Raw genomic sequence first — 26,918 nt, 5'->3', positions numbered from 1 at the left:
CACCCTCATCCTCTGTATTTCTGCTTCTCTTTATAAGCCACTGCCAAACCTCCCGATGCACCTCTTTGGGGCTTAACTCCAAGACCTCACAGGGTCTCAGCACCCTTCCTTTATCCCACCCCTCGTCCAGCTAGAAAACCCTTCCTCAGCGGAGGCCGGGAAGGGACCCAAGCATCAAAAGAACACTGCTGGAGGGAGCCCTGAAGCTACAGACAGTAACTCAACCTTTCCCACACGAACAAACTCCACCTAACATCCCACCATCCACAGGAACGAACCTCGGCAGAGGCTGTGGGCCTGCGTCTGCCCTGTCACTGATCACTGAACATCAGCATCTGAAGAGACGTTGGGGTGTAGCTCAGTGAGGGAGCTGGCCTAGCATGCATGAGGCCTGGGTTCCACTTCCAGCTCCACAAACAGAAAGAAAAGTTATTTTGTTCTGTTTCCCAGGCATGGTGGTGCACTCTTGCAATCCCAGCACTCTGGGAGACTGAGGCAGGACGATCTCAAGTTAGAGCGCGCCTGGGTAACTTGGTGATTTTGTAAGAAATAAAAAGGGCTGGGGATGCAGCCCAGTGCAAACACCCTGAGCTCAATCCCCAGAAGGAGGAGAGGTCCAGAAAAGAGCCCACCGCCAGCAGAGGAGGTCCTGCACGCCCCTGCTAGCGCTGTGGGGAGTCCCATGCCACAGACGCAGAGTAGCGAGCCCCTCACTGTCCCCACAGCACCTGTGACTCCAGGCACAAACCACAGGGAGCCCTGACGAAGGGCTGGCACCCGACGCCCCGAGGCCCAGCGAACTCTGGCTCTGAAGCAGCGGACATTGAGGCCCAAACTCTCAACCACACCACGGCCTGTGAGCCTCTCCCTCGAGCTCGGCCAGACACCTGGAAACACCGAGTCCACCCCCAGAGGCCCTGCAGCCACCCGGTGGCCTCTTTCAATCGTCAAGGGGCCAAGGAGCTTCCTGAGCACGGGCAGAGCAGTGCCCCACGCCAGGCCAGGGGAGAAAGTGGGGCAAGAAGACAAGTCGCACCCAAAGGCCCTGCCCACGGTCAGAGCCAGGCTTCCTCCAGGGCACTGCAGACATCCAAGAGGTCCACATGCGTGCAAGACGTCCAAGTGCACACATGTGCTGTCCACATAACATGTACAGATGTGTGTATTACGCACGCAGAGGCACAGAAAGGTGCATTTTCTCCAACACGCAATGGCCGCCTGCAGAAAGCAGCAGGAGGACCCTGGCCAGCACAGGAAGCCTGAGTCAGGCCCTGGCACACAACACGCCAGCTAGAGCCAGAGGACAAGATGCTCGCCAGGGTCCCCAGCCACGTGACAACAGACACCCCATGTTCCGGTGGCTGAAGCCGCCAGCATGTTGCAGGGCAGGGCAGAACCTCTGACGGCAGCTGCAGCCGGAAGTCCGCAGCCCCTCAGCCACGGCCCTCTTTGCGTGGTGGCCTCGTTCCAATGTGCGACCCTATCAGAGCCAGGTTGGCATTTGTCTCGGGTACACACACAGAGGAAAGGAACGAGCTACTGCGACTCCCGCCATTCCTGAGCAGCAGGCAGGCCAGGCAAGGGCGGCTGAGGCCCTGTACCCACAGCAAGGTGACAGAAGCCAACAGAGCCCTGATCTCACACCCTCGCCACTGCCAACAGCCCAGCAGCTCTGGCTACCTGGCCCTGGCGAGCAAAAAGGCAGCAAAGGCTTGCAGGAGTGTCTCCAAGGTGCGGCCCACGACCAAAGTCCACAGCATATGCAAGTCAGGTCAGGCAAGCGACTGTACGAGCATTTCCGCAGGCCGTGGCTGACGGGCAGGGGCAGGGCAGGCGCTCCCTGAGCTTCCCAGGAGTGGCCCCGACATCTGGGACCTGAGCCTTGCAAGTGCTGCTTGAGAGCCGATGCCACCTCCATCCTGGCCACGGCGGGGAGCCGGGGCAGGTGTGGCGTGCGGTGCAGCCTCTGGGTTAGACAGTGTCCCCCAAAACTGGAGCCTCAGAGGGGAATGTTTCTGGAAACAGGTTTTTGCAGACAGAGTAAAATGAAGTCATAGGGGGCCGGGGATTTAGCTCAGCGGCACAGTGCCTGCCTGGCAAGCATAAGGTCGTGAGTTCGATTCTCGGTACCAGAAAAAAACTAAAAAAAAAGAATGAAGTCACAGGGACAGGACAGCCCCAAACCCAACCGACCGCCAGTGACCCGAGGAGGCCATGTGAAGGCCGGTGCAGGACAAGGCAGGTGGGGAGGACAGAGCCGAGCCTGTCACCCGTGGGAGGGGCCCTGCGAGAGAGGACAGGGCACCAGGGGGGGAACGCAGGCCGTGACGCTGAGCGCCTGGGACCTGAACACAGGCAGCCACTCCACAGCGGAGCGGCTGCACTGCAGGGAGCAGCCCCGGCCAGCCTGAGAGGCAGCACGCGTGGGACCTGCCACGGCCCAGCCACCCGCCCATCTCTAGGGGCCCAGGAGCATGGGAGGAAGGCCGGGGCACTCGTGAAAGGGTGAGCCCTCATCTCCAAGCGTGCCCACCTGAGGGGGCACAGGCCGTGTCCACAGACCTGCCCGCCAGAGCTGCCCATGGCTCTGTCCCCAGCAAAACCCAGAGGCAGTGGTGACACCAGCAGGGCCAAGGGGGAGCGACAGCAAGGCCACAGCAGACCTAAGTTATCACATGCTACTCTCCAGGCCCGGCCCAGGCAGCCTCATGGTGCTGGCTCTGGGCAGGACACATCACCCATGCCCATCCTGTCGCCAGCCTCCTCTCTGGTCAGCAGTGTGACACGCAGGTCCCCGGGGCGGAGAGACGCCCGCCCACAGGCTCTGGGAGCTGACACACATGTTCCCAGAGTGCGGTGGCACGGATGTCTCCTCCCTATTGTGTTCCCTCAAGAAAGAACTGCGTGACCCTCCCAGCCCACGTGCTACTCCCCGGAGACGCCTCCCTCCCCCCCCCCCCGCCCCCGTCCCGGGCCAGCGCAGGGCAGCCTTACCACAACAGGAGGCACCTCGAGGACCTTGTCCACGTTCTTCAGTGACAGGGGCACGTACCACAGGGTAGCCTTGTTGGTCAGCTTTTTGGCACCTTAAGGGAAGAAAAGCCGTGAGCAGCAGCCTGGGGAGGAATGTACCAGGCCCTGCCCCTCTGGCCCCCAGCTCCAAGGGCCTTTCTAGCTTCCCCGGCCCAGGGTCTCCACCACCAGGCATGCGGGACTGGAGCCCCACGGGCCACAGAGACAGGCTGTGCAGGCCCCAGCCCTGTCCTCGGGTCCCACCCAGGCCACTCTGGCCAGATGCAGCAGTAAGCCTGGCTGGTCCCAGGCCAGCCGGCTTCCAAACACAGGTCACATCTGGTGTTCTGACAGGAAGGAGTCTGGTCTCGGTAACACGCTGAGAGCTGGTTGAGGTGGCACACACCTGTAATCCCCGCACTCAGGTAGCTGAAGCAGGAGGACTGCAAGTTGAAGGCCAGCCTAGGCTACATAGTGAGGCTCTGCCTCAAAAACAAGAAGAAAAAAAAGAAAGGAAGGGAGGGAGGGAAGGAGGGAGGAAGGAAGGGAAAAAGGGAGGAAGGAAGGAAGGAAGGAAGGAAAGAGGGAGGAAGGGAAGGAGGGAGGGAGGGAAGGAGGGAGGGAGGGAAGGAGGGAATGAAAGAAGGAGAGAAGGAAGAAGGAAGGAAAGAGGGAAGGAAGGAGGGAGGGAGGGAGGGAGGGAGGCAGAAAGAGGAAGGGAGAGGAAGAAGACACATCAGAAGCCTCTAAGAGCCTCCTGAACAGGACATGGAACAGGCAGAGACTGTGCCCCCTGCCAGGTCTGGGGTCCCCCAGCTGGGCCAGCCCTGTGGACTCACAGCCCCTGGGGTACCAGCGCCCACATGTTCCCTGACAACCCTGTCCACCTGTCTGACACTGCCAGGAACTCCTGGCAGACGGGACACCCAGGAAGGACAGCACGTGGGCAGGAGAAGACAGGAAGAGGCCTGCGACAGCTCACCAGGGCCCCGACGGAGCCTCCTGGCCCTCACACCTGACCCCGGGACTCGCCGCCAGCCCACTCAAAGCTCAACCCAGGATCCCAGTGCTGAGCCAGGCTGTGGCCTACACATCCCTTAGGGCACTAAGCAGGGCAGAGGGGTTTTCTGGGTCCAGAGTTGACCGGTCCATCGTCAGAAGCCCAAAGCCCAGAGAGGTCACGGGGTTGGCCTGGGGTCACAAAGCAACTTGGAGCCATTCTGAGTAGACCTAGGCCTTGCAGGACCAGGTTATCTGAGAGTGTTTGCAAGGATGGCCATAAAGGTGGCTTTTGCAGCCTGGGAGATTCCTCGTGCAGAGCGGACTCATGACACTACAGGAAGCGACAAACAAGGGGGCGGCGCAGGAGCAGTGGGGCCCCTTCCAAGAGCCCCAAGGAGGCCGCGACCCACCAAGCGCCTCTAGCCTGCTCTCCCGGCAGGGACCCCGGGCTTCCCTGAGGTTCCCACTGGCCACAGCCCCAGGATGCAAGTCTGGTGGGGGTGTCAATCAAAGGAGGGCCTAGAGCCACCCCTGCCTCCGCCCCGCTGCAGCTCCGCCAGGTCAGCGCTGCCTCCTGGGGACCGCAGGCAGACACGATGGGAAAATATTTCCACGGCGCTTTGACTCAGAGTGAATCTGACAGCTTGCTTTTGGGAATAAAGATTTCCTGCTGGGCTCGGCTGGAGCCAGGCTGCCGAGCAGGTTTCCATGGAAACCCAAGTGGCCCGCCAGACCTAAATGAACATGCTGAGCAGGAGAAGGCAAACATGCTAATTGCACGTTCGCCATCGCTTACAACACCACTGCCAGATCTGCGGCGCTGACATCTCTTTTTAGCTCTGGAGAGCCCCCAGCTATGCTCCGGAGCGACGGCAGCGTCACCTCGTGTTAGCACAATGTTGTGACGGGTTGCGGAGACGAATGAGTGGCGCCTCAGAGCCAGGTCTGCCGGGAGAGCTCAGCCTGTGCCCACTCAGCTACCTGGCGGGCACCCTGCTCGAGGGGGCACAGGAGGGGCCGCTGCCTCCCTCCAGGAGAAGGGACGTGGAGCTGCCATGCCAACTGTGTCACAAGTCTGCCTCGTCCATGCTCCCCTTGTCCCCAGCCTGTGTCCCTCCAGTCTCAGTGGCACTCGCCCGCTCAGGGGTGCCGCATGGGCTCAGGGCAGCACCGGGGGTCAGGTCTCACAGCTCCCTTTCCAGGGGACTCCCGGGCAGACAGAGACACTGGAGGGCAGAGACAGGCCTGGAGGACAGCAGAGGGACACCATGTGTCTGTCTGAGGTGGAGACAGAGACTGCAGAGACCCACACAGCCCAGGAGAAGCCGGAACCTACGACTGCAGAGTACAAGACCGGAAGCCTAGCCCTACCCAGCCGCTCTGGGCAAAGGGATGTGGGGGGCCAGGCCCCTGGGCTCCAAGGCCGCACTGCCGGCCCTGCTGGGAGGCTGGGTTTGTGGAGAGCGGGGAACCTAAGCTCTGCCCCTCACATCCCTGTTTTCTTACCCATGGGATGGGTGATGCCCGGTGTCCCCTCTGACGCCAAACAGTGAGGAAGCCTTTACAGAGGGCAAGGGGGAGTGGACCCGGGGCCTTGGGCTCAGCAGCTATTTGTTTTTAAAGCTTATTTCAAGACAGGGTCTCGCTAAGTTACCCAGTCTGGGCCTAAACCTTGATCTTCCTGTCTCAGCCTCCCAGAGGGCTGGGATTACAGGCAGGTGCCACCACGGCCAGCTTCAGAGTATGGGGGCCTCAAAGACAGGTCCTGTCTCACACATCTGGTTACGGCCCTGTCTGCTAGTTCACAGGCAGGGGTGGACACTGGGCCGTGGAGCCTGTCAGGAAGAGGAGGTCAAGGCCTACACCAAGCCTGGACTTTGCCGTGGGGAAGGAGGGTCTGACCACTCTGAAGCCCGAGGACGCCTCCATGCACCTCCAACTGTGGGTGCTGCCACTTGTAGGGCGCTGTGGGCTGCAGCATACAGAGGGCGGCTCCAGAGTGGGAGCGGCAGCCCCCACCCTCCAACTCTGGGGCCCAAGACCCCACAGCGGGAAAGCCGGGGCTGACAAAATGCCGCCAACCTTCAGCAACAGGTAAGCATGAGGACGGGGGGCACCACAGAGAGTGGCCAGCACCGTGGGGAGAAGGCCATCGCAGCTCGGCCCAGAGAGGAAGGCCCAGACCACCCCAGGGCGCAAGGGGGCCACCTGCACTGCCACGGTGGGCACAGCTGGCCCTTCCTGTGCCACAGCCCATGACCAGCAGCAGCTCAGGGTCACCAAGGACAGAGGTGCCAGCTGCACGCAGGCCGTGACCTGTGGAGACCAGCTTCGCTCGGCTGGATCAGCCCCTAACTGCCAGCCCTGCCAAGGTCACCAGGATGTTCCAGGGACTACTGCACTCTGTGTGCTGCGGGGAAGGAGGTTTGAGCCCTCTTAGGCAGCCCCAAGCCCAAGGTCTGCAGAGCCACTACTGCTGATGACCAGGGGCAGGGAGCAAAGGAAGGGAATGGCCGAGCCTCTGCTCTGCATGGGATTGCAGGTGGCTGTGAGCCGGCCAGAGGGGGCAACAGGTCCCGCCTGCTCCGTCACCAGCTGGGTTATAAAAAGCAGCATGTGCGCGTGTGAGAAAATGCCCTGCTCTCCTGAGGCGCCGAGGGAAGGAGTTTCCATGGCTACTGCAGCAGAGGAAAATGCAGAGGCACCCACCCAGGCCGAGGTTCGCATGCCAGCTCCCGCCCAAGCCTGGCTTCTGCCCATGCCCACCATGTGGTCCTCCCAGGGGCAGGCAGCAGGCCCTGCCAAAGCCAGAGCTTCCATGCCACAGAAGGGACAGGGCAGGGACAGCAACGGGCAGAGGGCTGGCAGCCCCGGCCATGCCCACACTGCCCCAGGCAGCTGGCAGCCCCAGCACTGCCACCCCGGCGGACATGAGCAGCTCTGTGGCCACCCTGATTGTAGCAGCTGTCGTTTGGCCACCCTCAGGCAGGCGGCTGGGTGAGGAGCACCCGGAAGTTACCTGTGAGGATGTTTTCGGACATCACGTTGACCTGGACTTCCACAGAGTGTTTGGAGGTGTAGGTGATCTCTGCGCTGACGTGAGCCACCTCGCCAATGCACATGGGCGACAAGAAGTCGGTGCGCTCGACCCGGGCCAGGGCGGCCACACAGCGCTCCTGCGGGATCAGAGTCACCAGTCACCAGAGCCATCCGGACCAGCACGGTGAGCCCCTGCCCCAGACACGCCCCTCCCGCAGCGGTGGCCTCCGGTTTTGTTGCCCACTTTCAGTTAGCTCTACACTGTCCCCCAAAAGCTGCGTGTGTTTGGAACTGGGGGGGGTCTCGGGCGCTGTGCCATCAGTGGTCTCATCCCTTCATGGGCTCGGCACTGCAGGAGGTGGGGCCTGGCTGGAGGCGGGCAGGGCACGGCCAGGGAAGGATTTTGTCCCGATTCCTCCCTTCTCTCTCTGCCTCCTGGTTGCCATGTGGTAAGCACCCTTTTCTCCACCAGGCCATCCTGTTTGTGCCTTGGAGCCAGCAGCCTATGGGCTAAAAATGTGAGTGGGGGCCGGGGATATGGCTCAGTGGCATAAGTGCCTGCCTGGCAAGCACAAGGTCCTGAGTTCAATTCCCGCTACCAAGAAAAAAAAAAAAATCACATTGAAAGAAAGTAATTGGAAACGGTTAAAAAAAAATGTGAGTGAACACAAACCTCCCCTGCTTTACACTGCGGCTATCGGGTATCTTGTCTCAGCGACGAAAGGCGACGAAGACACCAACCGTGCGGGCGGTGCCGGCTGCTGACAGCGGAGCGGCAAGCGGGAACGCGCGGCGCCAGAGCCAGGGCTGCGCTGGGGGTGAGGCCCGGCTGCCTCCTGACAGCCGGAGGAGACGCACGGCCCGCCTGCAGAGCCGGGAGGCACCGGACGCGAGGGCGCCGCTTTCCCCTTCCAAGGAGAGGCCGTGCTGGGTCCTCCCCGGCCTTCCACGGAGCATCTGTCCAGTTGCCGGGGCCCTTGCTTCACAGCCTGTGCGAGGCCTCCAGGACCGAACCCCGGGCTGCATAACGGGGCCAAACTTGAGTGCGCACACTTTCACACTCTCACCTTTCTCACTCAACGTGGGAAAAATAACCCGCCCATCAGGACGGCACTCTTCGCCATCGTGGTTCGGTTAGGACTTCAGTTCTGTTCCATCAGCGCGGTAGCACACGCCCACAATTCAACACTTGGAAGGAACAGAGGGGCACCTGGCACCAGGTGTGGCCCCAGTCACCTGGTTCCCTGCCACCCAGTCCCCACGGGTCAGAGAAGATGCAGACCCAGACCACGCACTGTGGCTCCAAGGTGCCAGGCACAGCCAGCCCCCCGCCCGCCTCTCTTCCTCCACCCTGGACAGCGCCCTGCAGAGCCCATGTGGGCTGCTAGGAGAAAATTCCACGGACTGACTGACATTTAACCCCACGATTTCTGGGGGAGAAAGTTCAGGATCAAGGTGCCGGCAGGTTCGTGTCTGGTGAGGGCCTGCTGTCATCACTGGCGCACGGCAGCTGTCCTCACGCGGCAGAGGGCCGAGAGGACTCTCCCGGGTCTTGCATCACAAGGGCACTGAGCCCTTTCCTGAGCCCCACCCTCCTGACAGGATCACCTCTGCAGCGCTGCCCCGGAGAACATCATCCCGAGCGGCAGGATCTCACACGGGGAATCTTGGAGGGACACCAGCCAACCAGGGTAGCATCGCAAGGACCCTTACGTTCCCTGACCCCACTCTGCCAAGTTACTTTCTTTTTTCCTTTCTTTGTCTTTTGGAGATTGGGTCTCGCCATGCAGTTCAGGCTGGCCTTGAGCTCGAAACAATCCTCCTGCTTCAGCTTCCCAAGTGCTGGGATTACAGGCTTGCGTCACCACGCCCGGCTCTGAGTTACTTTTAATGGCCAAAGAGAACTGAACTCTCGTATTAAAGATCTGTTCAACCTTTGCTGTTACTTATTATAAACAACTTCTGTGCTTGGGATAACTCCTAGGTCCAAGGGATGAGTATTTTGATATATGTTCCCAAAGTCCTTCCCAACGGCCAGTGGTGACCCCCACAGCTTCTGGACCTCAGGTCATCCTACAGTACTGGGACTGAACCTTGAACCTCTGACAGAGCTACATCCCCAGCCCTTTTTTGTTTTTCAGTTTGAGGCAGGCTCTCACGAGGTCCCTAAGTTGCCCATGAGGGTCTTGAACTTGTTATTCTCCTGCCTCAGCCTCCTAGAGTGCTGCAATTGCAAGCATGTGCCACCACACCCAGCACAATCAATTTTTTTTTCCCCTTTGCCAGTCAAATCACACAGTCAAACCACACAGGCACAGTGACAGCGTGGGCCTCGATTCTGCGCTGAGTGATTGGCACGTGATGGCCATGTGCTGGACGCCGTCACCTCTCACAGGACGCTGGCAGTGTGGACGGGGCCTTCCAGCTGCCCCTGGACTGTGTGGGTAGGGCAGCCCGTGAGGCCCGCCCAGCTCTGTCCCCCTTCACAGCAAGTCCTCACAAGAGCCTCTGACAAGCGCTGAGGCAGGAGGCAAGCTGTCCAAGTCACAGGGTGGCAGGCGCCAGCTTGAGCCTTAGTGTGTGCCCTACACCCTCCCCACCAGCTGCCCACTGCCACCCAGACCCCTACACACAGCTCGCCCCTAGCCCGAGAGCCCCGTCCCCCTGGCGACCTGACACCCCTTGGCCCTTCCCAAACCCAGAACTTGCCTCTTCTGAGCCCCGCCAGGCACCTGGATCTCACCCTCCCAGGTTGGTCTCGCCCACTCAGGCTGGGGACCTGTGACAGCGCCACTGCCCCGGCCATCACAGAGACAGATGGTCTCAGCAAAGCAAGCGGGTCTGGGCAGGAAACCACCTGCCAGCGACACTTCTGGAACTCACTCTGACCTGCAAACCTGTGCCCCTCCCAGCCACAGCGAGCAGGAGGTAGCAACAGGGAAGGTGGCCCCGGCACGGCGGCGAGGCAATGGCACCACCCACTGGCAGCAAGCTGGAAAGGCAAGGGCTGCGCTGAGCAGGGCAAGTCTGGCACGGTGGCTCTGGGTCCGGCAGCACCACTCCCTGGAGCCATCCAAGCGCCGCCGGCAAAGCGAAGCGCGGAAAAGGCCGGCGTCCTCTACTGGAAAGCGGCTCCCACGGACCACCAGGCACACCCTTGCTTCCGCGTATCACTGGCAGTGCCCGCTCCCAACACAGGGACGCTGCAGCCTTGCTGAGCACTGGGGCCCAGACAGGGGTGACGAGCAGGAGCAAGGCCCCCACCTGCAGTTAGGGTGCAGAGGAGCCGGTGGGGATGCAGCAGGAGGGCAAGAGTCAGACGAGGGCGCTGGCTGAGATGGGAGCCCCTAGGTGTCAGGTGGGAGCAGCCGGGCCCGGCAGGCAGACCCCAGGGGCAGACGGAGGGAGAGCAGGGCAAGGCGGCAGGGACGCGTCTCGGGCAGCTCCAGGCCTCTGGGGAAGGTGGGAGACACAGGAGCCCAGGACCAGGCCCCCACTGGTCCACGTCAGTGTTGGGGGGAATTCCGAGTCCCTCTAGCACTGTCCCCCGGGCCTCCCAGAGGTGCCCACCAGGCCTGGCATGGGGACCCCTGGAGCCACGGGAAGCCTGGAGCCAGACTCCCTCCTGGCTGAAACATGGGAGAATGCGAGCCCTGTGATCTCACCCAGCCTGGTTTCCGGACCGGAGACCCTGGGCAACGAGCTCTCCTGTTTGGCACGAGGAGGCCTGAGCCTCGGCTGGGCTGCTGTGACCGTGTCAGACGGGTGCTGACGGCATGAGCCAGTCCTGGGTGGCTCTGCCACGACTGAGTAGCTGTTTCCCAAGACCTTGCTGGGTGCTGGGCTGGCCCAGGCCTCCCACAGAGGCGGGTGTGACCCAGAAATCCCACACTGGGCTGGAGCGTCATGGCTTTGGGCACCTCTGGCTCCTGTTGCCCCAAGCACCCTACGACTCCAGGCTTCTGGGGCACAGGGAACAGGGCGGCCTCCACCCCAGGAAGGAGCCATGAGCGCTCTGATCAGCATCTGCCACAGAAACGCCCTCGGCTGTGTCCCCAGGTGACCAGCATGGGCTTCTGATGGACCCCAGGGCCTCGGGCCAGGCCAGCAATTTCGGAAACAGCCCAAAAGAGCAACCGTGGAGACTGGGTTCAAATCCCAGCTCCGCTGCTTGCTGGCTCTGCGACCAGGGGCAGGGACACCACCTCTCTGTGTCACTTTGTATGTGCAGACAGCACAGGGTCCATGAAGACCGCCCAGGGCTCCAGCGAAGTCCCTCAGTGGTCACGTCTAGCCACCCAGGAGTTGGGGGTGTCACCCTGAGCTGCCTGGAGCTCACAGACCCTCCGGAGCCGGAACCTCTAGGTCACCTTCCAGGGAGTCAGAACAGGTGCTGAGCACCCGGGTGTGGAGCAGCAGGACCTAACGCAGGAGCCTCCCGGCCCAGGCCTCCCCCTACACCTTCAGGGGCCTCACCCTTTCCACACTCAGCTTCCCATGTGTGCAGGGGGACAATGGGAATAATGATGCACGACACCACTTGGAGGGGGGCACGAGAGGTACACGCTCTAAAGCCCATCAGAGCTCTGCAAACACCAAGTGTTTAGCAAATGCAAGCGACTGCTTCTGCACTCACCAATGGCCCTGGTGCCCACTAGGCCTCCCAAGCCCTCCACTGCCCTAGTCCTAGGGGCCCTGGCATCCCAGTGTCCATCCTCTCTGGCCAGGCCTACCTGGGACCTTCACCATCCATCTCCGGAAGGGTCTACCAGACTTCCAATCTACAGGCTTAGGCCTGTCCTCTCCACAGCCACCAGAGGGCGCTCTCTGCTGCACCAGGTTGCAAGAGTCCAAACCCCAACAGCCACCACCAAGACCAAACCAGCCAGGCAGGCAGCACCCAGCCCCACTCCAGCACCCTTGGAGGCGCCTACACCCAGCCCTGCCCACAGCCCGGGTGTGGCTCAGTCTCCATGCCAGCCTTCTACTCCAGGGGAGACAGGGCTGGCACACGTGCTATGCTCTGAAAGCATGGGTACTGACCCCCAACGTGGCAGGATGAGGAAGTGAGGCCTCAGGGGGTGGTTTAAGTTGTGAGGTGGAATCCCCATGAATGAGGCCGTCACTCTTAGAAAGAGCCCAGGGGACGTCCTGTCACCTCCAGCCTTGAAGGACCTTGTGACAAGACGCCACCTAGGAGGCCCAGAGCCGCGGGGCCACGCTGCTGGGCTCCCCAGTCTCTAGGACAGTCCTCAGGCCGCCCTGGGACGTTCAGAGGCCCCCCGGGTACAGCTCCAGGCCATCGCAATGAAGCAAGCGTCACAACACAGCAAGTCACACAAGCTTTCGGGCTTGCAGAGCATATACAAGTTACATGTGCCGTGTCCTGCAGCTCTGAAGTGTGCCGTAGCACTGTGTCTAAGGGATAACATGTAGATCTTAATCACAGGTGCTTTATTAAAACACTTTACTGCTAAAAACTGAATGATCATCTGAGCCTTCAGCAAGCCCCAGTGTTTTTGCTGGGAACGGCTGCAACGGTCTGGCGGGGGCGGCTCCTGAAGGCTGGGATGGTGGTGGAAATTTCTTTTCCTTTTTTATTTTTTTTTTTTTTTTGAGACCGGGTCTCACTATGCAGTTCAGGCTGGCCTCAACCTCACTGTGTAGCCCAAGCCGGTCTTGAACTTGCAGCAGTCCTCCTGCCTCAGCCTCCAGAGTGCTGGGATCACAGGCATGTGCCACCACACCCAGCACACACTGGCAATTTCTTAATGTAAGACACCAATGAAGTCTCCGCCTGGCTCTTTCTTCAGGAACAAATTTCTCTGCAGCATGAGGCGGTCTAGAGGCATCTCACTCACAGGAAGTAGAACGCGTCTGAAAGCTGGAAGCGATCCTCTTAGGTTCGGCAACTGCTTTATCAAATCTGTGACACCCTAGGCCGTCTGCTGTCACTTCAACAGTGTCTGTGCCGTCTGCCCAGCAGGAATTCCACTTGCCTTGCCCATCCTAACAAGCAGTGCTTCACCAGCCCGAGGTCCAGGAGTGAGCGGTCTGGTCCCGTCCTGGGCTCCACTCCTTGCCCCACTTCTCCGGCAGCTCCTTCCGCCTGCAGCTCCTTCCGCCACGGAAGCCTCAAGCCCTCGCACCACCCAGAAGGCTTTGGTCAACTTGTCCCCACCGCCTGTGAACGTCGTTATCGCCCAACCTCCCCTGAATCACGGAGCTTCTTACCGGCACCTACCGTGACGGATCCTCTCCAAATGCTTTCGGGTTCCTTTGCCCAGACCCATCAGAGAAATCACTCTCTGCAGGAACCACAGCCTTGCAAAATGCATTTCCCACATGGCAGGACTTGGAGGTTGAAATTACTTCTCCAGCCATGGGCTGTAAATTGGATTCTGCGTTAGGAGGTGTGCAAACAGCACTCATCTCATCGTGGTGACCAAGGACACTACCGGGGCAGCTGCCTTAGCCAGCTGCCCGTGGCCGAGACACAATACCTGACACCAACACATTAAGGAGGGGAGCTCATGCTGGCTCAGGGTCTGCGGCGGTGCAGCCGGCACCCTGGCTCCAGGTGAGGGCAGCAGCCTGCGGGGCAGCGAAGCAACGCTGCTGGCCTCCTGGAGACCAGGAAGCAGCGAGAGAAGAGAGGAGTCGGGCCCTGCCAGGCCTCACCTGCGGCCTGCCCCGCCCTCCCCAAGGCCGGCACCACAGTCCAGCACCTTCCAAGCCTGAGCCCTAACAGCAGCCATGTGTGGAAAGGAAAACAACTGTTTTTGAGACCGGGTCTTACTATGTTCTCAAAACTATAAGCTCAAGGAGTCCCCCTGCCTCAGCCCTTGAGTAGACCGGACTACAGATGTATGCCTCCATGCCCAGATTTTGCAAACAATCTTGTTCTTATAAGACCCACAGTTGAGCAGTGGGTTTCAACTGTGGACTTAAGAATATGGTACACCGTGCTGTGATTACATGCACCGACCACTAACAGAGCCCAGGCAGAGCGGGGTTAGTGAACCCTTCAGGACCCAGGATTTCCAGAATGGTCCGTGAGCAGGGGCTTCCACCAAAAGCCATCAGCCAGCTGCTTTAGGCCCTAACACTATGCTCCTTTCAGAGCGAAGCATAGTGGCACACGCCTGTAATCCTAGCACTCAAGAGGCTGAGGCAGGAGGAGCTCAGTGAGTTTGAGGCCAGCCTGGGCTACACAGTGACTTCAAGGCCAGGCTAGACTACATAGCAAGAGCCTTTCCTGAAAGAAAACAAAACAAACAAACAAAAAAGACACTTTCTAAATCAGCAAGGAGGCTCTCTGGCTTTCTGCCACTCGTGTGTCCCCGGAGCAGCACTCGGGTCTCACAGAACTCACTCTGATTCATCGCACAGCTTGGCTCGGCCTCTTGTGTGTCTTCCTCCTAAGCTCGATTATTTCTAGTTTCTGACCTCAAGTGAGAAACCTGCAGCTTCTCCTTTCACCCAAACACTTGGGGGACATCACGGAGTTACTCAGCCGCCCGATTTTAACACTGTCCCCTCAGGGAGCAGAGGGAGAGGGTGGAAGACGGGGCGCGGCCGGAGCAGTCAGGACACACCCCATTTATGGAAGAAGTTCATAACTTAAATGAGTTACCATAGTAACATCAAAGACTACTGACTGGGGCTGGGGTGTAGCTCAGGGGTACAGTGCTTACCCAGCATGCACAGGGCACAGAGCTTCATTCCCAGCACCACCAAAAGAACCCAGAAACAGAAAAATCCCAGAACACCAAAGCGGATATTATAATAATGTTTGGGAGGGATATTTTTGGCTCGGTTTGTTGTTGTTTTCCCAGTACAGTAGTACTTCCATTCACGAATGTAATTTTTTGTATAAGTTGTGGAATGAATTCCGCGACCAGAACTGTGCAAAGAATTAAGTCCAAGAACCAAGAACCACCGTGCTGGGAATTGAGCTCAGGGCCTTCCCACTGAGCTACATCGCCAGCCCTTTTTAAAAAAAAAAAAGTTTTTTGAGATAGGGTCTTCTAAGTTGCAATTCTCCTCCCTGGGCCTCCCTGAGTGCTAGAATTATCGGCAGGCACCACCACACCAGGTAAAAGATTTACAACATTACAACAACTACCGACAGGTGGCACACAGACACAAAGTGCGCACATTCCGTTAGAATTTTTAAAGTGGAGCCACTAGCCTCACGCCTGCAAGGTTAGCACAAACCCTCAGTTCCAAACACAGCGTCTGCGCAGTGCAGCAGCTCAAAGTAAGGCCCCGTACCGAGGAGCGGCCTGGCCTCAGCAGCCTCACTGCCACCTTGCCTGCCGGGCCCGTCGGAATGAACGGGGCCTCTCCCGGGCCCTGGCCTCTGACCACAGTGGGCCACACAGGGTAGACCCGGAGCAGCACCGCCATCGCTGGCCAAGGCCCCACTGGCCGTGGGCTCCCACAGTGCCCTCCACACCTGCCCCGTCCCTCGCTCCCTGCCTGGCCCAGAGGACGCAGCCAGTCCTGCAGAGCTGGAGGATGACAGTCTACAGGGCCACCTTGCACCATGCAGGCCCAGCTGACAAGGAGCTGGTGCCATGGTGGGCACTACCATTGGATTTCAGGGTCAGGAGGCAGCGGGTAAGAGCCACAGCGTGTGCCCCTGGCCACCAGTCTTGGCGAGGGGACAGAGGTACACCCAGGCCCCAGAAGCTGCCAGCAGCTTGGTCTCTGAGGTTTCCCACCCTCCTCTCTGGGGTCGCAACCAAACATGAGCCCAAGCCCCAGCCAGGGCTGCCTGTGCCAGAGCCTGGGAAAGCCCCAGCCTGGTGGGCAGGGTAGGGAAGACTCCGGCCCCAGGCTCCGGGCCAGCCCGTTCCTGGGCCCACACTCACCCCGTTCTGGCTGTTGCAGTGCCGGGTGCTGATGATGGCCCCGGCCTCCTCGATCATCTTCAGGATGGTTCCGCCGTGGACGTTGCCCGCCACGTTAGCGTCATCTGGCCGCATGATCCTAGGGTGGGTGAGAGAACTGAGATGAGGCCAGTGGGAGCAGACAGCGCCTGCGCCCAGCGCCCTGGGGAGGAGAGGCCCCTGAAGGGCCAAACGGCTCCCAGCAGAAGGGGAACTCCACATGTCTGGGGCCTCCTGAGACGGTCACTCGCCAGGACCAAGCGCGACCCTGACGGGCCACGAGCAGGACCGAGGGGCTGGGGGACTTCCTCCTCCTGGAGCCACAGGCACAGCCCGCCCTGGCCAGCAAAGGCCTGCAGCAGAGCCACAGCGCCCGACAGCACACACCGGGCTCAGCAAGGGAGAGCACGAGACACAGACTGTGATGCTGGCACAATCCTGCGGTCACCATGCCCTGGTGGACGTCTCAGGGGGCTGGGCGGCCATGGCTCTTCTGAGAACTGGACACAAGAGCCCTCTGCGCCCTGTCACCAGGGGATTACTGACCGTCACCTGCGCACAGTGTGGGGAACACCTGTGGGCGGAGCGGGGCTGGCGGGGGCCTGGGCTGAGAGGCAGGAAGAACAGCAATGCCATGTACCTCCCCTGAGAGGAGCCTGTGTCCCTGCCGTGCGTGCCAGCAGTGTGGACGCTCCATGAACTCTCTGGAATGCCAGCAAGCTTGCCTGGCACTCCTCCCACGGCAGCCCACGAGCTGGCACCTTTCCTGACCACAGCCCTTGTGCGATCCGCCTTCCCAGGCTGGGCACAGGTGGCCAGCAGTGCGCATGTGGCCTGAATCCAGCTGTTCGCCTGCCTGCTCCACCCTGCCGGCCCTGTGAGCCCTGAGCAGCACCCGAGCCTGGCAGCCCCACGGCAGCAGCCGGGAAGCCCAGCAAGTGGGCTCTCAGCACGACCTGGCCCGGCTCGGCTCCCGCCAGCCCGTGCTCAACCAGCTAAAACTCCGCTCCTCGCCTGCGCAACGGCGAGCAAAGCCCCACCTCCCGCGCCTGCGCAGAGGCGATCAGCCTCCGCCTCAGCTGCGCGTATGAAGGGAGCCGGGTAAGAGGGAGGAGCCGCAGCTGGGCCCCACAGTGCTCCACAGCCCTGCAAGCCCCGCTGCAGGCCCTGGTCCATCTGTCAGAAGCTCCAAGAAAGAACCAGGAGACACCTTCGACGGCAGGCGGCACCGTCCGTGCCTGTGCCTACACCCAAAGGCACCGTGGGTACCTTCGCCTGCCCTTGCATCGTGCAGCCACGTGGCCCCGGTGCGGCCACGGGAGCCAAGGCCCGCTGAGGGGGCTCCCGGCCCTGCTGTCGGGCAGGCCTGGGACCACACACTGCCAACATCCTGCGGCCTTCCCCACGCACAGGCACCCTGGCACTTGGTACTGACCCCAGAGTCAGCACAGGGAGCCCAGCTGTGTGGCCGCCCCACCCCCGCCGGGTCCCCCCTGCCCCTCTGGCCCTCCACGAAGGACCATCCTAACCAGGCCAGTGGCCACCTGGAACACAGCCTCAGCTCTGTGGATCCAGCTACAAACCTCTCCTTGAAGGACCTCAGTCCTCACTAGGGACTCTGCTGCCGCCTCCACGCTTGGGCCAAAGCCCGGCTCAAGCCCTCTTCCGCTCAGCGTGCCCAGTGGAGGCTCCCCCACAGCCAGTGGCGCTAGCACCTGTGTTCCTGGGCATCCCTCGTCACCTGCCTCCCTAACCCCTCGCCCCATCTCTGGACAGACAGGTGCTGGGAGCGAGAGGGGACCCAGGAGGATGTGGGCCCTCCTCTGAGCTTTCACTTCCCCAGCTTTGATAATGCCATGGGCGTAAGAAGCATTTCCTGTTCCTCGTTACTAATCACAAAGAAAGAGAAGTCCTGGCAGAGCCAGCAGATCCTGGAAGGTGACGGCGGGTACAGGGAGGAAGGAGTCCAGGACGTGAAACCCCTGGGCTGGAGGCCCCAACTTCAACGTGAATCTCCCAATATTTGAGGGGTGGCACCCAAGTGCCAGCTCCGTCACCTCTCAGGCCAGCTCAGGCAGCGGCGCGGGGCTGACCAGGCCCGGGGTGCTGCTGAAGTCAAGCCTGACCCCGGTCTCCTCCCCCGACCCTGCCGATCCTGCGCCAGCCCAGGGGCAGCCTCTCCCGCATGGCCACCTCGGCTCACCAGGCAGCCACAGGAAGCGGTGCAGACTCCCCCACACCGCACCCTCCCGTCCCAGCACACATCTGTCCAGTCATCCTGGATGGTGGCCAGGCTGGGCCCAGGGCTCACACACAGTGACACCATGTCCCTCAGCAGTGTCCCCTCCGGGGTGGCAGCAGGCTGGTGACAAGGACACTCAGGAACGGCAGAGCAGCCACCCCCAGACTCCAGGAGACTTCCCTGAGGAAATGACACCTTGGCCAGGTCCTGGAGGGTGGCCTGGGAGCAAGGGTGAGGCACAAACTGTCCCTCCGAGCAGAGGGGCACTGAGAGCGGCTCAGGGGAGCGAGGGCAGGACGGGTGGCAGCACAGCAAGCCAAGCTGTTACACGAGGCCCGTGGCCGGACAGCGTCTGATCCCGATCGGGAAGGAGGGGTCGGGGAGACAAGGAGGCGGGGAAATCACACAGCTCACAGGTGCGTGGTTGGGGTGACGCCCCAGCTTCCACTTTCAGCCTGGGTCCTAAACTCACTGCTCCCCTGGCTGCCCCAAAGGAGTTTGGTCTTAAACAGGGACCTGGGGACATGGCTCAGACGCTCCAGGGCCTTTCTATCTATAGAACAGAGGACCCAGACCCTGGGGCTCTGGAACTCACCTCCCTCGGTCCTGCTGCCCCTCCCCAGTGATATCTGAAGAAAGGGACCATCGCCACAGGAGCAGCCTTACCGACATAATGCAAGTGCACGGGTGTGCCAGCCCTGACGCTCCACCTGTAAGAAGATGCCCTCCAGAGGAGGCTACATTGCACACACCAGGTGTGTTCAGTCACGATGCCAAGCCGCCTGTGATGTGGAGGCCACCCACCTCCGCAGTGCCCACCACCAAGGGCAGGAAAGTGAAATCTGCACACGGAATACTGCTCAGCCCGGAGCAAGGGCCACGAGCTTGCTGAGATGCACTGCTGGGGGAGTCAGAGCAAGCTGTGGAAGAAGGCAAGGGGACCGGGAGGGCCTCGGCAGCCCTGGAGAAGGGCACTAGCGACTGGGCAGGGCCGCAGTGAGATTCCAGATTTTAAAATACTCAGCCTGCTCCAGACTTCCAACCCACGCTCGAGACGCGGGTCCTCTGCCTGACCTGCAGCCACTCCTTGTCACACATGGACCACCACCACCCATGCCGGGGGCGCCTGCAGCTGCAGCTCTCCGGGTACAGCCCACCTCCCTGCAGCTGAGGAAAAGCGCGGCACCCTAGAGCACACAGCCCAGCCAGAACCCCACAGAGCTCACAACCCAGGCTGAACTGTGTCCCCCAAAAACTCAAGTTCAAATCCTAACTGCTGGTGCCACGAATGTGATCTGACTGGAACCTGATCTTCGCAGATGAGATTCTGTCAAGATGGGGCCAGACCGAGTAAGTGATGTGCGTAAGAAGACAGGAAGTGCCACTCAGACGCACAGGAGGACGGCCACGCACCCCAGCGGCAAAGACTGGGCAGACGCAGCCATAGCTAAGCAACACCAGGGATGGCCAGAAGCCGCCAGAAGCTCAGAGGCAGGAAGGACCCTCCACCCTACATTCAGGGGGGCATGCTGTGCTAAGCCCTGGATTCCGGGCCTGCCTCTAGACTGGGGGAGGATAAGTTCTGGTCATTTTAGGCCCCTGCCTTGTGTCCTCGGTCACAGCAGTGCCCTTGCTGGTGCCTCTGCTCCCCACACAGCCGCAGCAGCACAAGCCCCCGGGGCGGCCACCTGGGCAGCGGCAGTGCTGACCTCTGCCCACCCCTCCCACAGCCTGCTGTGAGTGTGGCCAGCGTCTCCAACTCTGCCTGGAAAATGTCACAACTAGGATTTAAACTGTGGCTGCATGGAAACCATGGCAACCAGGGTGGGGTGGCCCGGCTTCCTGTGCTCCACAGTGAACCCGGAAGTAATGGAGATAGAGTGGAGGCAGCACACACACCCAGGTTTACAGGCATGACAAAGAGGCCAGGCCAGGCCCACGCTGGCCCCGCCAGGCAGCAAGCTCTAAGGACACGACGCAGGGCACAGGGTCAGGACGTGGCCAGCACAGGGGCTTCTGGAAGGACTGTCACCCCCCCACAGAGCTGCAGGAGGCAGCCTGGGGCACGGCAGCCTTGTGGACATGCCAGGCACCTGAGGAGCAGCGGCCGTGGTGGAGAGCATGCCAGGGACAGAGGCTGCCACTTCTTGCGGGGAGGAGCCGCGGGCCGGGGGACCTCACGCCACAAGTGTAAGGCTGGCCTCGAATGCCGGGGCTGGGGCCAGCTCCACCTCATCTCTCCACAGGGAGCCGTGCCTTACAGAGGCCAGGTGGCACTGTCTATCCTCCACTAGAGGGTCCAGCCAGGTGCTCCAGGGCCAAGACCCCCTGCATCTGCCACCAGAGGGCAGGAAGGGAAAGCAGCTGGGCCACGGGGAATTCCAGCCCCAGGGTAAAATGAGGAAGGGCTGACAGCTCCCCTCAAAGCCCTAGGCTCACGCTTCAGAAGGGGCAGGGGAATGGGCCAGTGCCCACAATCCGGGACCCGGAGCACCAGGGGCAGAGGAGGGAGGGAGCCACAGAGCAGAGGCCAGGTGGCTGTGGGAACAAGGCTGGGGAGGAAGGGGGCTGCCACAGCACTGGGGAGAGGCGGGCAAGGGCTGAGCCCTGCCCGAGCCCACCGGGTCCCGGGGCTGGACTTCTGCCATGCTGGGTGACCACTGAGCAGCACAAGTGGTGCCACTGCCAGCCTTTCTGGCCACCGAAGCCCGCCAGCCTGCCAGGCAGGTGTCCCCAAGACACGCGATCTGCGTAGAGTCACGCTGTGACACGCTGTGATGGCTCTAAGCACTCAGCGGGGCAGTACGGCAGCTGGGACAGCCTGGGCACAGGTCCAAAGCAAGAGGAGGGGGCAACGGCAGCCAGCGTCACGCTGCCACCCAGCCCTCCCTGCTTCACTGGCCCGAAGTCAGCCCTGGATGCAGGACAGGGCCAGCTCCCCATGGCCGCGCCAGGCATGGCAGGAGCACCTCCCTGGCCTCCTGGGCCACACATCTAAACAGGAAGAGTCTGCGTCCCCCCGCCAGCTGCCATAGCAACTTTATTTATAAGTCAGTACAACTGAGGTCACTCCATGAGCCCTTCCGGCCACTGCACCCGGGGGGGCGGGAAGGCAGAGGCGGGACACGTCAGAGTGGCCTCTGGGAGGTCTGCCGGCTCTGCTGTCCCCAACAGGGCAGGGTGCCCACCCACCCTTCCCAGCCAGGGGCCCCAGCCTGTGCCTCCGTGAGCCTCTGAGCTCCTGAAACGTGGACAGGAGAAGACAGTTGCGGGCACCACCAGGTCGAAGTCTGCATCCTACAGAACGCAAGCCAGTCCCAAAGGCCATGTGCACCGACACCTGGGCTGTGGTGCGAGTCTTGGGGTCTTAGGCTGGACAAACCCACAGCCTCGCACCCCTCAAGCTCTCTGCTGCCAGTGAGGCCCAGCTCCCAACCCTGCCCTGCCTCCCCGTCCCTTCACCCCTCCACTCGCAGCCAGAGTGGCCCTGGACATGGGACAGCTCAACCAGGCGAGGCCAGACAGACAGACAGGTGCACCAGGGCCACAGCGGCCGATGGGCTCAGACAAGCAGCTGCCCCCACTGTTCTCCCCAGCGCCGGCCTGGAGGACTTCCTGCTTTGCGGGCAGTTCCGGTAAAAGAGCCCAGGTAAACCAAAAGCACAAGTGCCATTGCTGGCAAAGCTCTCACCTGTTTGCAAAGAGGGAGGAGGAAAATTCCCCACTAACGAGCACCCAGAGCACTGGGCCGGGCGAGGAGGCTGCTGCTTCGGCGCTGCCCACTTGGGGAGCTGCCCACCAGGGAGCCAGGCGGAGGGGCTCCCGAGGGGTCCCAGCCACATCCAAGACAGCCCTGGAGGGGAGTCGAGGCCAGGCCTCCCCACCACGCAGCTGCCCGTGCTACCCCCACCCCGTCTTGGGCAGGCGCCTCCTGGAGGCCAACACCACGGCCAGGCCACGCTTCCTGGCCCTGCTGTGCCCAGCACCGGGCACCATACTGGGGACAGGGCAAGGTACCCAGAGTATCGGGAGTGAGGGGTGCCACAGAGGACAGAGGGCAAAAGCCATGCCCACCACACCACGGCCCCAAGCCGTGTGCAGGCAGGGCAGGGGCCCCACGGCGGCAGGCGCCCGGCAGGCAGGGGCAGGCAGCAGCCACCTCGCTCCCTGCCCTGGGACCTTGGGACCAAAGGCGGCCTTCGCACCACCCGGGCCCTGCAGATGGGGGCACCCCAAGGGCCCCGTGACCCCATCCCGCAATCAGAGCACCCCAGAGCCACAGGTCCGGAGGCCACAGCTCTGGCATCCAGTAAGCAGGCCAGGCCCAACACCCCCACCGTCCCCAGCACCCCAAGTGCCTCCAGCTCCCACTCACTGCTTGACCTTCTGCCCGCGACAGGCCTTCGCGGCTCCCTTCCTGGAGACCTGAAGGGACAAGCTCCGCCACAGCGTGACCACAGCGCCCCGCATCCCTGCCGCTCCCCCAAGAGCTGCACCCAAATGGAGTTCGGTCCCCCAGGTGCGTCCTTTGGACTCGGCCCCGTCCCTCCGGCCGGCATTGCCACCTCCCTAAGCAACGCTGGTTTCCCCTCCGCCGCAGGTCCACCCCTCCCCCCCCCGTGGTGAGGAGCACAGCAGGCCATCGTGGTATGCTGCCAGCCTAAGCCATCCACCCAGGCTGGTCCAGCCTTAGAAGTGCTGCACGCCTGTAAACCCCAGCACTCAGGAGGCTGAGGCAGGACTGCTGTGAGTTTGAGCCCAGCCTGGGCTATGTAGTGAGTCTGAGGCCTGCACTATAGCGAGACCCTGGCTCAAAAAATAAAAAACCAAACAAATAAATACACAAAAACCCACTGTAAATTATAAAACTAGAAATTCATACAGCAGCACTATTCAGCCACCAAAAGGTGGAAACAATCAAAGGACGCAGCTGTCCGCCCACGTGTCCTTGGAAAGGGGTGGCGGGGAAGATGCCAAGCACCATGGACACACACTGTGCACCTCACTGTACACGCAAGCTCAAGGCAAGGCAAACTGTGGGCACGCGGTGGACAGGCAGGTGCAGGGGCGGCGGGGGGACAGAGGTGCTCGGGAGTGCGGGCTCAGGTAGGGAGGACGTGACGAGAGGTTCTGGGAGGAATAAGTGACCGGCCAGGCGGGCATATTCTCAAGTGCCCAGCGGCACTGCAAACTGCAGCCTCCCACGGTCCCACAGTCCACACACTGTCCCTCAGGGAGGCAGTCAGTCACCACAGCACCAGGGGGACTGGCTGTGCGGGCCACTTGTGAGAGGTCTCACAACACCTCACCCTGCCCCAGAAAGGCACCTCCAAAACTAAGTCTAAAGGGATACACAGCTGGGCATGGTGGCACATACCAGTAATCCCAGCATTCCCGGGAGGCTGAGGCAGGAGGGTCACAAGTTTGAGTCTAGCCTGGGCAACTTAAGGAGACTGTCTCAGAAAATAAAGAAGGATGGAGCTGTAGCTCAGTGGTACAGTGTTTCTCAGTTTGATTCTAAAGAGCGGAGGGAAGGAGCCGGGCGGGGAGAGGAGGGGAGGGAGGTTAATCGCCAATTTCCTGTGGATTTACGGATCCCGGAACACCTAGCGACCTTTGAATGACATCAGAATGAACACCTGACACCCTGCCTCAGTCTCTGCTTCCGGGCACCAACTAACGCCGGCAGCAGTGGCTGTGAGGGCTGACTCACAGGAAGGACTCTGCAAGCGCGGGCACTGGGCCAGGTCGCAGGAGCCAAGACCCCTGCCCTGGACGATGGAGACCCCTGCGCACCACAGCTCTGCCCACAGCTCACTGCACCTCTTTTCCGCCCTAGAGCACCCCCCCTCCCCATGTCTCCAAGTTCTCAGGCACGGAGCTCTGAGGACAAGAGCGCCTTGGGCTCCTCAGGACGCCAGCTGAGGACAGATTCCCCTTCTCCCACCTCCAGCTGTGCTGGGCGGCCCGAGAACTGGCTGGGGTGCTGGGGACATCCCGAAAGCACTTCCAAGCTTGTGGTTAGTGTGTGTTTTACTAGGGGAAATAGTCTAAACTTTCTGCAGGTTTAAAGACATCTGGAGGCTGAGGGTGGTGGCGCACCACCTGTAACTCCAGCACTCGGGGAGGTTGAGGCAGGAGCACAAGTTCTAGCCCAGTCTGGGCAATGCAGCAATTTAGTGTTTCAAAATAAAAAACAAGGGGCTGGGGATTTAGCTCAGCGACAAAGCGCCTGCCTGGCAAGCGCAAGGTCGTGAGTTCGGTTCCCGGTACCGGAGAAAAAACAAAAAACAAAAAAAAACAAAATAAAAAACAAAAAAGGTGCTGAGCATGTAGCTCAGTGTGATGGTCCTGGGTTCCGTCTACAGTACCAAAAAGGACAAAAAAACCTGGGAGCTGACAAGGCCAAGAGATGCAGCAGCTCTTCCACCTCCACTCCCACACCTGCCCAAAGGGTAGGGGCCCCACCGAGAACCTGGGCCTGGACCCCCAGGAAGCCCAGGCAGGCAGGCACCTGAGACTCAGAGAGCCCTGCAACTGACAGCGCACAGCAGAGAGAGGGGAAGGCAGTGTCCACGTCCCCTGGAACCGGAGGCCACGCTCCTCCTCCCAGAGCCACTCAAGGCTCCCAGAGGAAGCGAGGGCTCCATCGAGATCTGTCACCGCTCAACAGCAGGAAAACAGACGCCACGGCTTTGTGGGCAGCAATGCCCTCGCACAGGCCCTCAGAGGAGACCATGCGCACAACACATGCACAGATACTTGACACCTCTAGACAGGAAGAAGGTAAGTTACAGCCACACAGAGATCCCACCGCACTCCCAGGCCACTGCACACCCACGCCGAAGGGTGAAGCAGGAAAGAAGGCGCCAGCGGCCGGCAAAGGGCAGAGGCACTGAGCCACACTCGCAGACCAGCAGCAGAACCACTTTGGAAAGACAGCCACCATTTCTCCAAACAGCTAAACACACACTACTGTGGACACGGCACAGGCACCGTGGAGCCACGTGTCCCCACGCGTCCCCAGAGCCTGACAGTGGCACGCCCTGGCAAGCCACCACCTGAAGTCACCGAACGCCCATCACCACATGGAGCAACTGCAGTTTGGCTGAGGGACACAGGCGAGACAAAGCAGCAGAACTCAGCACGCCTGCATCCTTACGGAACTCTAGCAGTGCCAACTGCAGCAAGGGAAGGCTGCCCAGCAGCTGCCTGCGGGCAGGGAAGCTCTCGCAGGTGACGGGCACATTCATCCTCTCGAAGCTGCACACATGGGTCAAAGTTGATCACATTACACATTTCAAATGTACGGTACGCACTGTAATCCCAACACTTGGGAGGCTGAGGCAGGAAGACCACTTAAAGCTGGAAGCCAGCCTGGACGATGCAGTGAGTTCAAGGCCAGCCTGGACAATGCAGTGAGGCCCTGCCTCCAAACTGCCCCCCAAAATAAAATCAATACAGGCATTTATATGAGTTACACCCCAATAAAGTGGGTTAAGCAAACGCTCCTGCCACTCTGCCCACGATGCTTTTACAGAACGCTAAACCCAGGTCCACGACCGGGGGTTTGTACTCCAGGCACCAACCCTAGGCCACTTCCTGGAATGTGACCAGTTTTCCAGCGGTGGCTGAGGCAGGGAAGTCACCAGGGCTAGCGCTGGCCCCTGGCCCGAGGCAGCCTGCTCCACACACTCCGGCCACCAGCTGTCCCCACACGGCCACGGCCCAGGAAGAGGTGGAAGGGGGTGGCCCCCCTGCTCCCAGGAGCTCCAGTTAGGTGTCACCGGAGCCCTGCCCAGCTGGCCCTGTGCAGGACTGGTGGGAACCCACTCTGGGGCACGGGCCCTGAGGCTGTCCCGGGAAATTCCAGAGCATGGGGCCAGGGGCCACAGGGCCGCCTGGCACCCTTCTCCGCATGCCCAGAGGCCCTGCAGACACGGGCCTGGGGGGGGGAGGCTGCCCCCGCTCTCCTGCAGGTGTCGCCGCGCAGGAGGTGGAAGCAGCACAGCAAACCGGGCCAGCGAGGCTGCCGCCTTCGCAGTGGCCCTGCCACACAGCCTGCCACAGCCTGCCACACAGCCCGCCTCGTCCTCGGCACTCACATCCACTGCCGGCCCGAGGTGCTGAAACCACAACTTCGGCTCCCGCCAGGCGCAGCTCAAATGCCCGTAAACCCAGCTCCTTGGGAGGCTGAGGCAGGAAGACTGAAAGTAAAGCTTGCCTGGAAAACTAAGCAACTTAGTGAGACCCTGTCTCACAATAAAATAATAATAGTCGTAGGAGGTAGAGGGATCACTCAGTATAAAGGCCGGGGTACCATCCTCAGTACAGGGGGAAAAAAAGCGAACAAGACAGTTAGAAATTGGCCAAAGTCCTGAATGGACACCTCATGAAAGGAAACAAACAGATGAATCTGGGCACAGGGGGGCATGTTTGTAACCCCGGCACCCTGGGAGGCTGAGACAGGAGTAGCCCAAATTCCAGGGCAGCCTTTGTGATTAAATCAGACCCTGCCTCAAAATACAGAATAAATAAATAAGGCTAGGGATATAGCTCAGTGCAAAGGCCATGGGTTAAATCCCCAGTCACACACAGAAAGAAAGAAAGAAAAGAAAGAAAGAAAGAAAGAAAGAGGCTGGGGATTTAGCTCAGCAGCACAGCGCCTGCCTGGCAAGCGCAAGGTCGTGAGTTTGATTCTCAGTACCAGAAAAAAAAAAAAAAAA

General features: G+C 60.8%; 1 protein-coding gene across 3 annotated transcripts in view; it reads right to left on the bottom strand.

Moving 5' to 3' along the window:
- Window positions 1–26,918, bottom strand: part of Acot7 (acyl-CoA thioesterase 7) — a 70,129-nt gene that overhangs the window by 37,927 nt on the left and 5,284 nt on the right. Inside the window, exons 1-4 of one of the 3 annotated variants that reach the window (XM_005404097.2) lie at window positions 22,568–22,677; window positions 15,933–16,050; window positions 7,034–7,190; window positions 2,995–3,086 (exon numbers count right to left, since the gene is read on the bottom strand). In XM_005404097.2, coding sequence (XP_005404154.1) covers window positions 2,995–3,086; window positions 7,034–7,190; window positions 15,933–16,050; window positions 22,568–22,662 — 462 coding nt within the window. In that variant the 5' untranslated portion in view covers window positions 22,663–22,677. Of the gene's footprint in view, window positions 1–2,994; window positions 3,087–7,033; window positions 7,191–15,932; window positions 16,051–16,496; window positions 16,553–22,567; window positions 22,678–26,918 lie in introns of those variants that run through there. The other 2 variants (XM_013504310.1, XM_005404096.2) reach the window with 2 other exon arrangements.

This window comes from Chinchilla lanigera, unplaced genomic scaffold (genome assembly GCF_000276665.1).
Source record: "Chinchilla lanigera isolate Chin_1 unplaced genomic scaffold, ChiLan1.0 scaffold00085, whole genome shotgun sequence".
In the NCBI taxonomy this organism is placed as follows: Eukaryota; Metazoa; Chordata; class Mammalia; order Rodentia; family Chinchillidae; genus Chinchilla; species Chinchilla lanigera.
The sequence above is the reverse complement of the archived record's forward strand: the minus strand, read 5'-3'. Positions and strand labels throughout refer to the sequence as shown.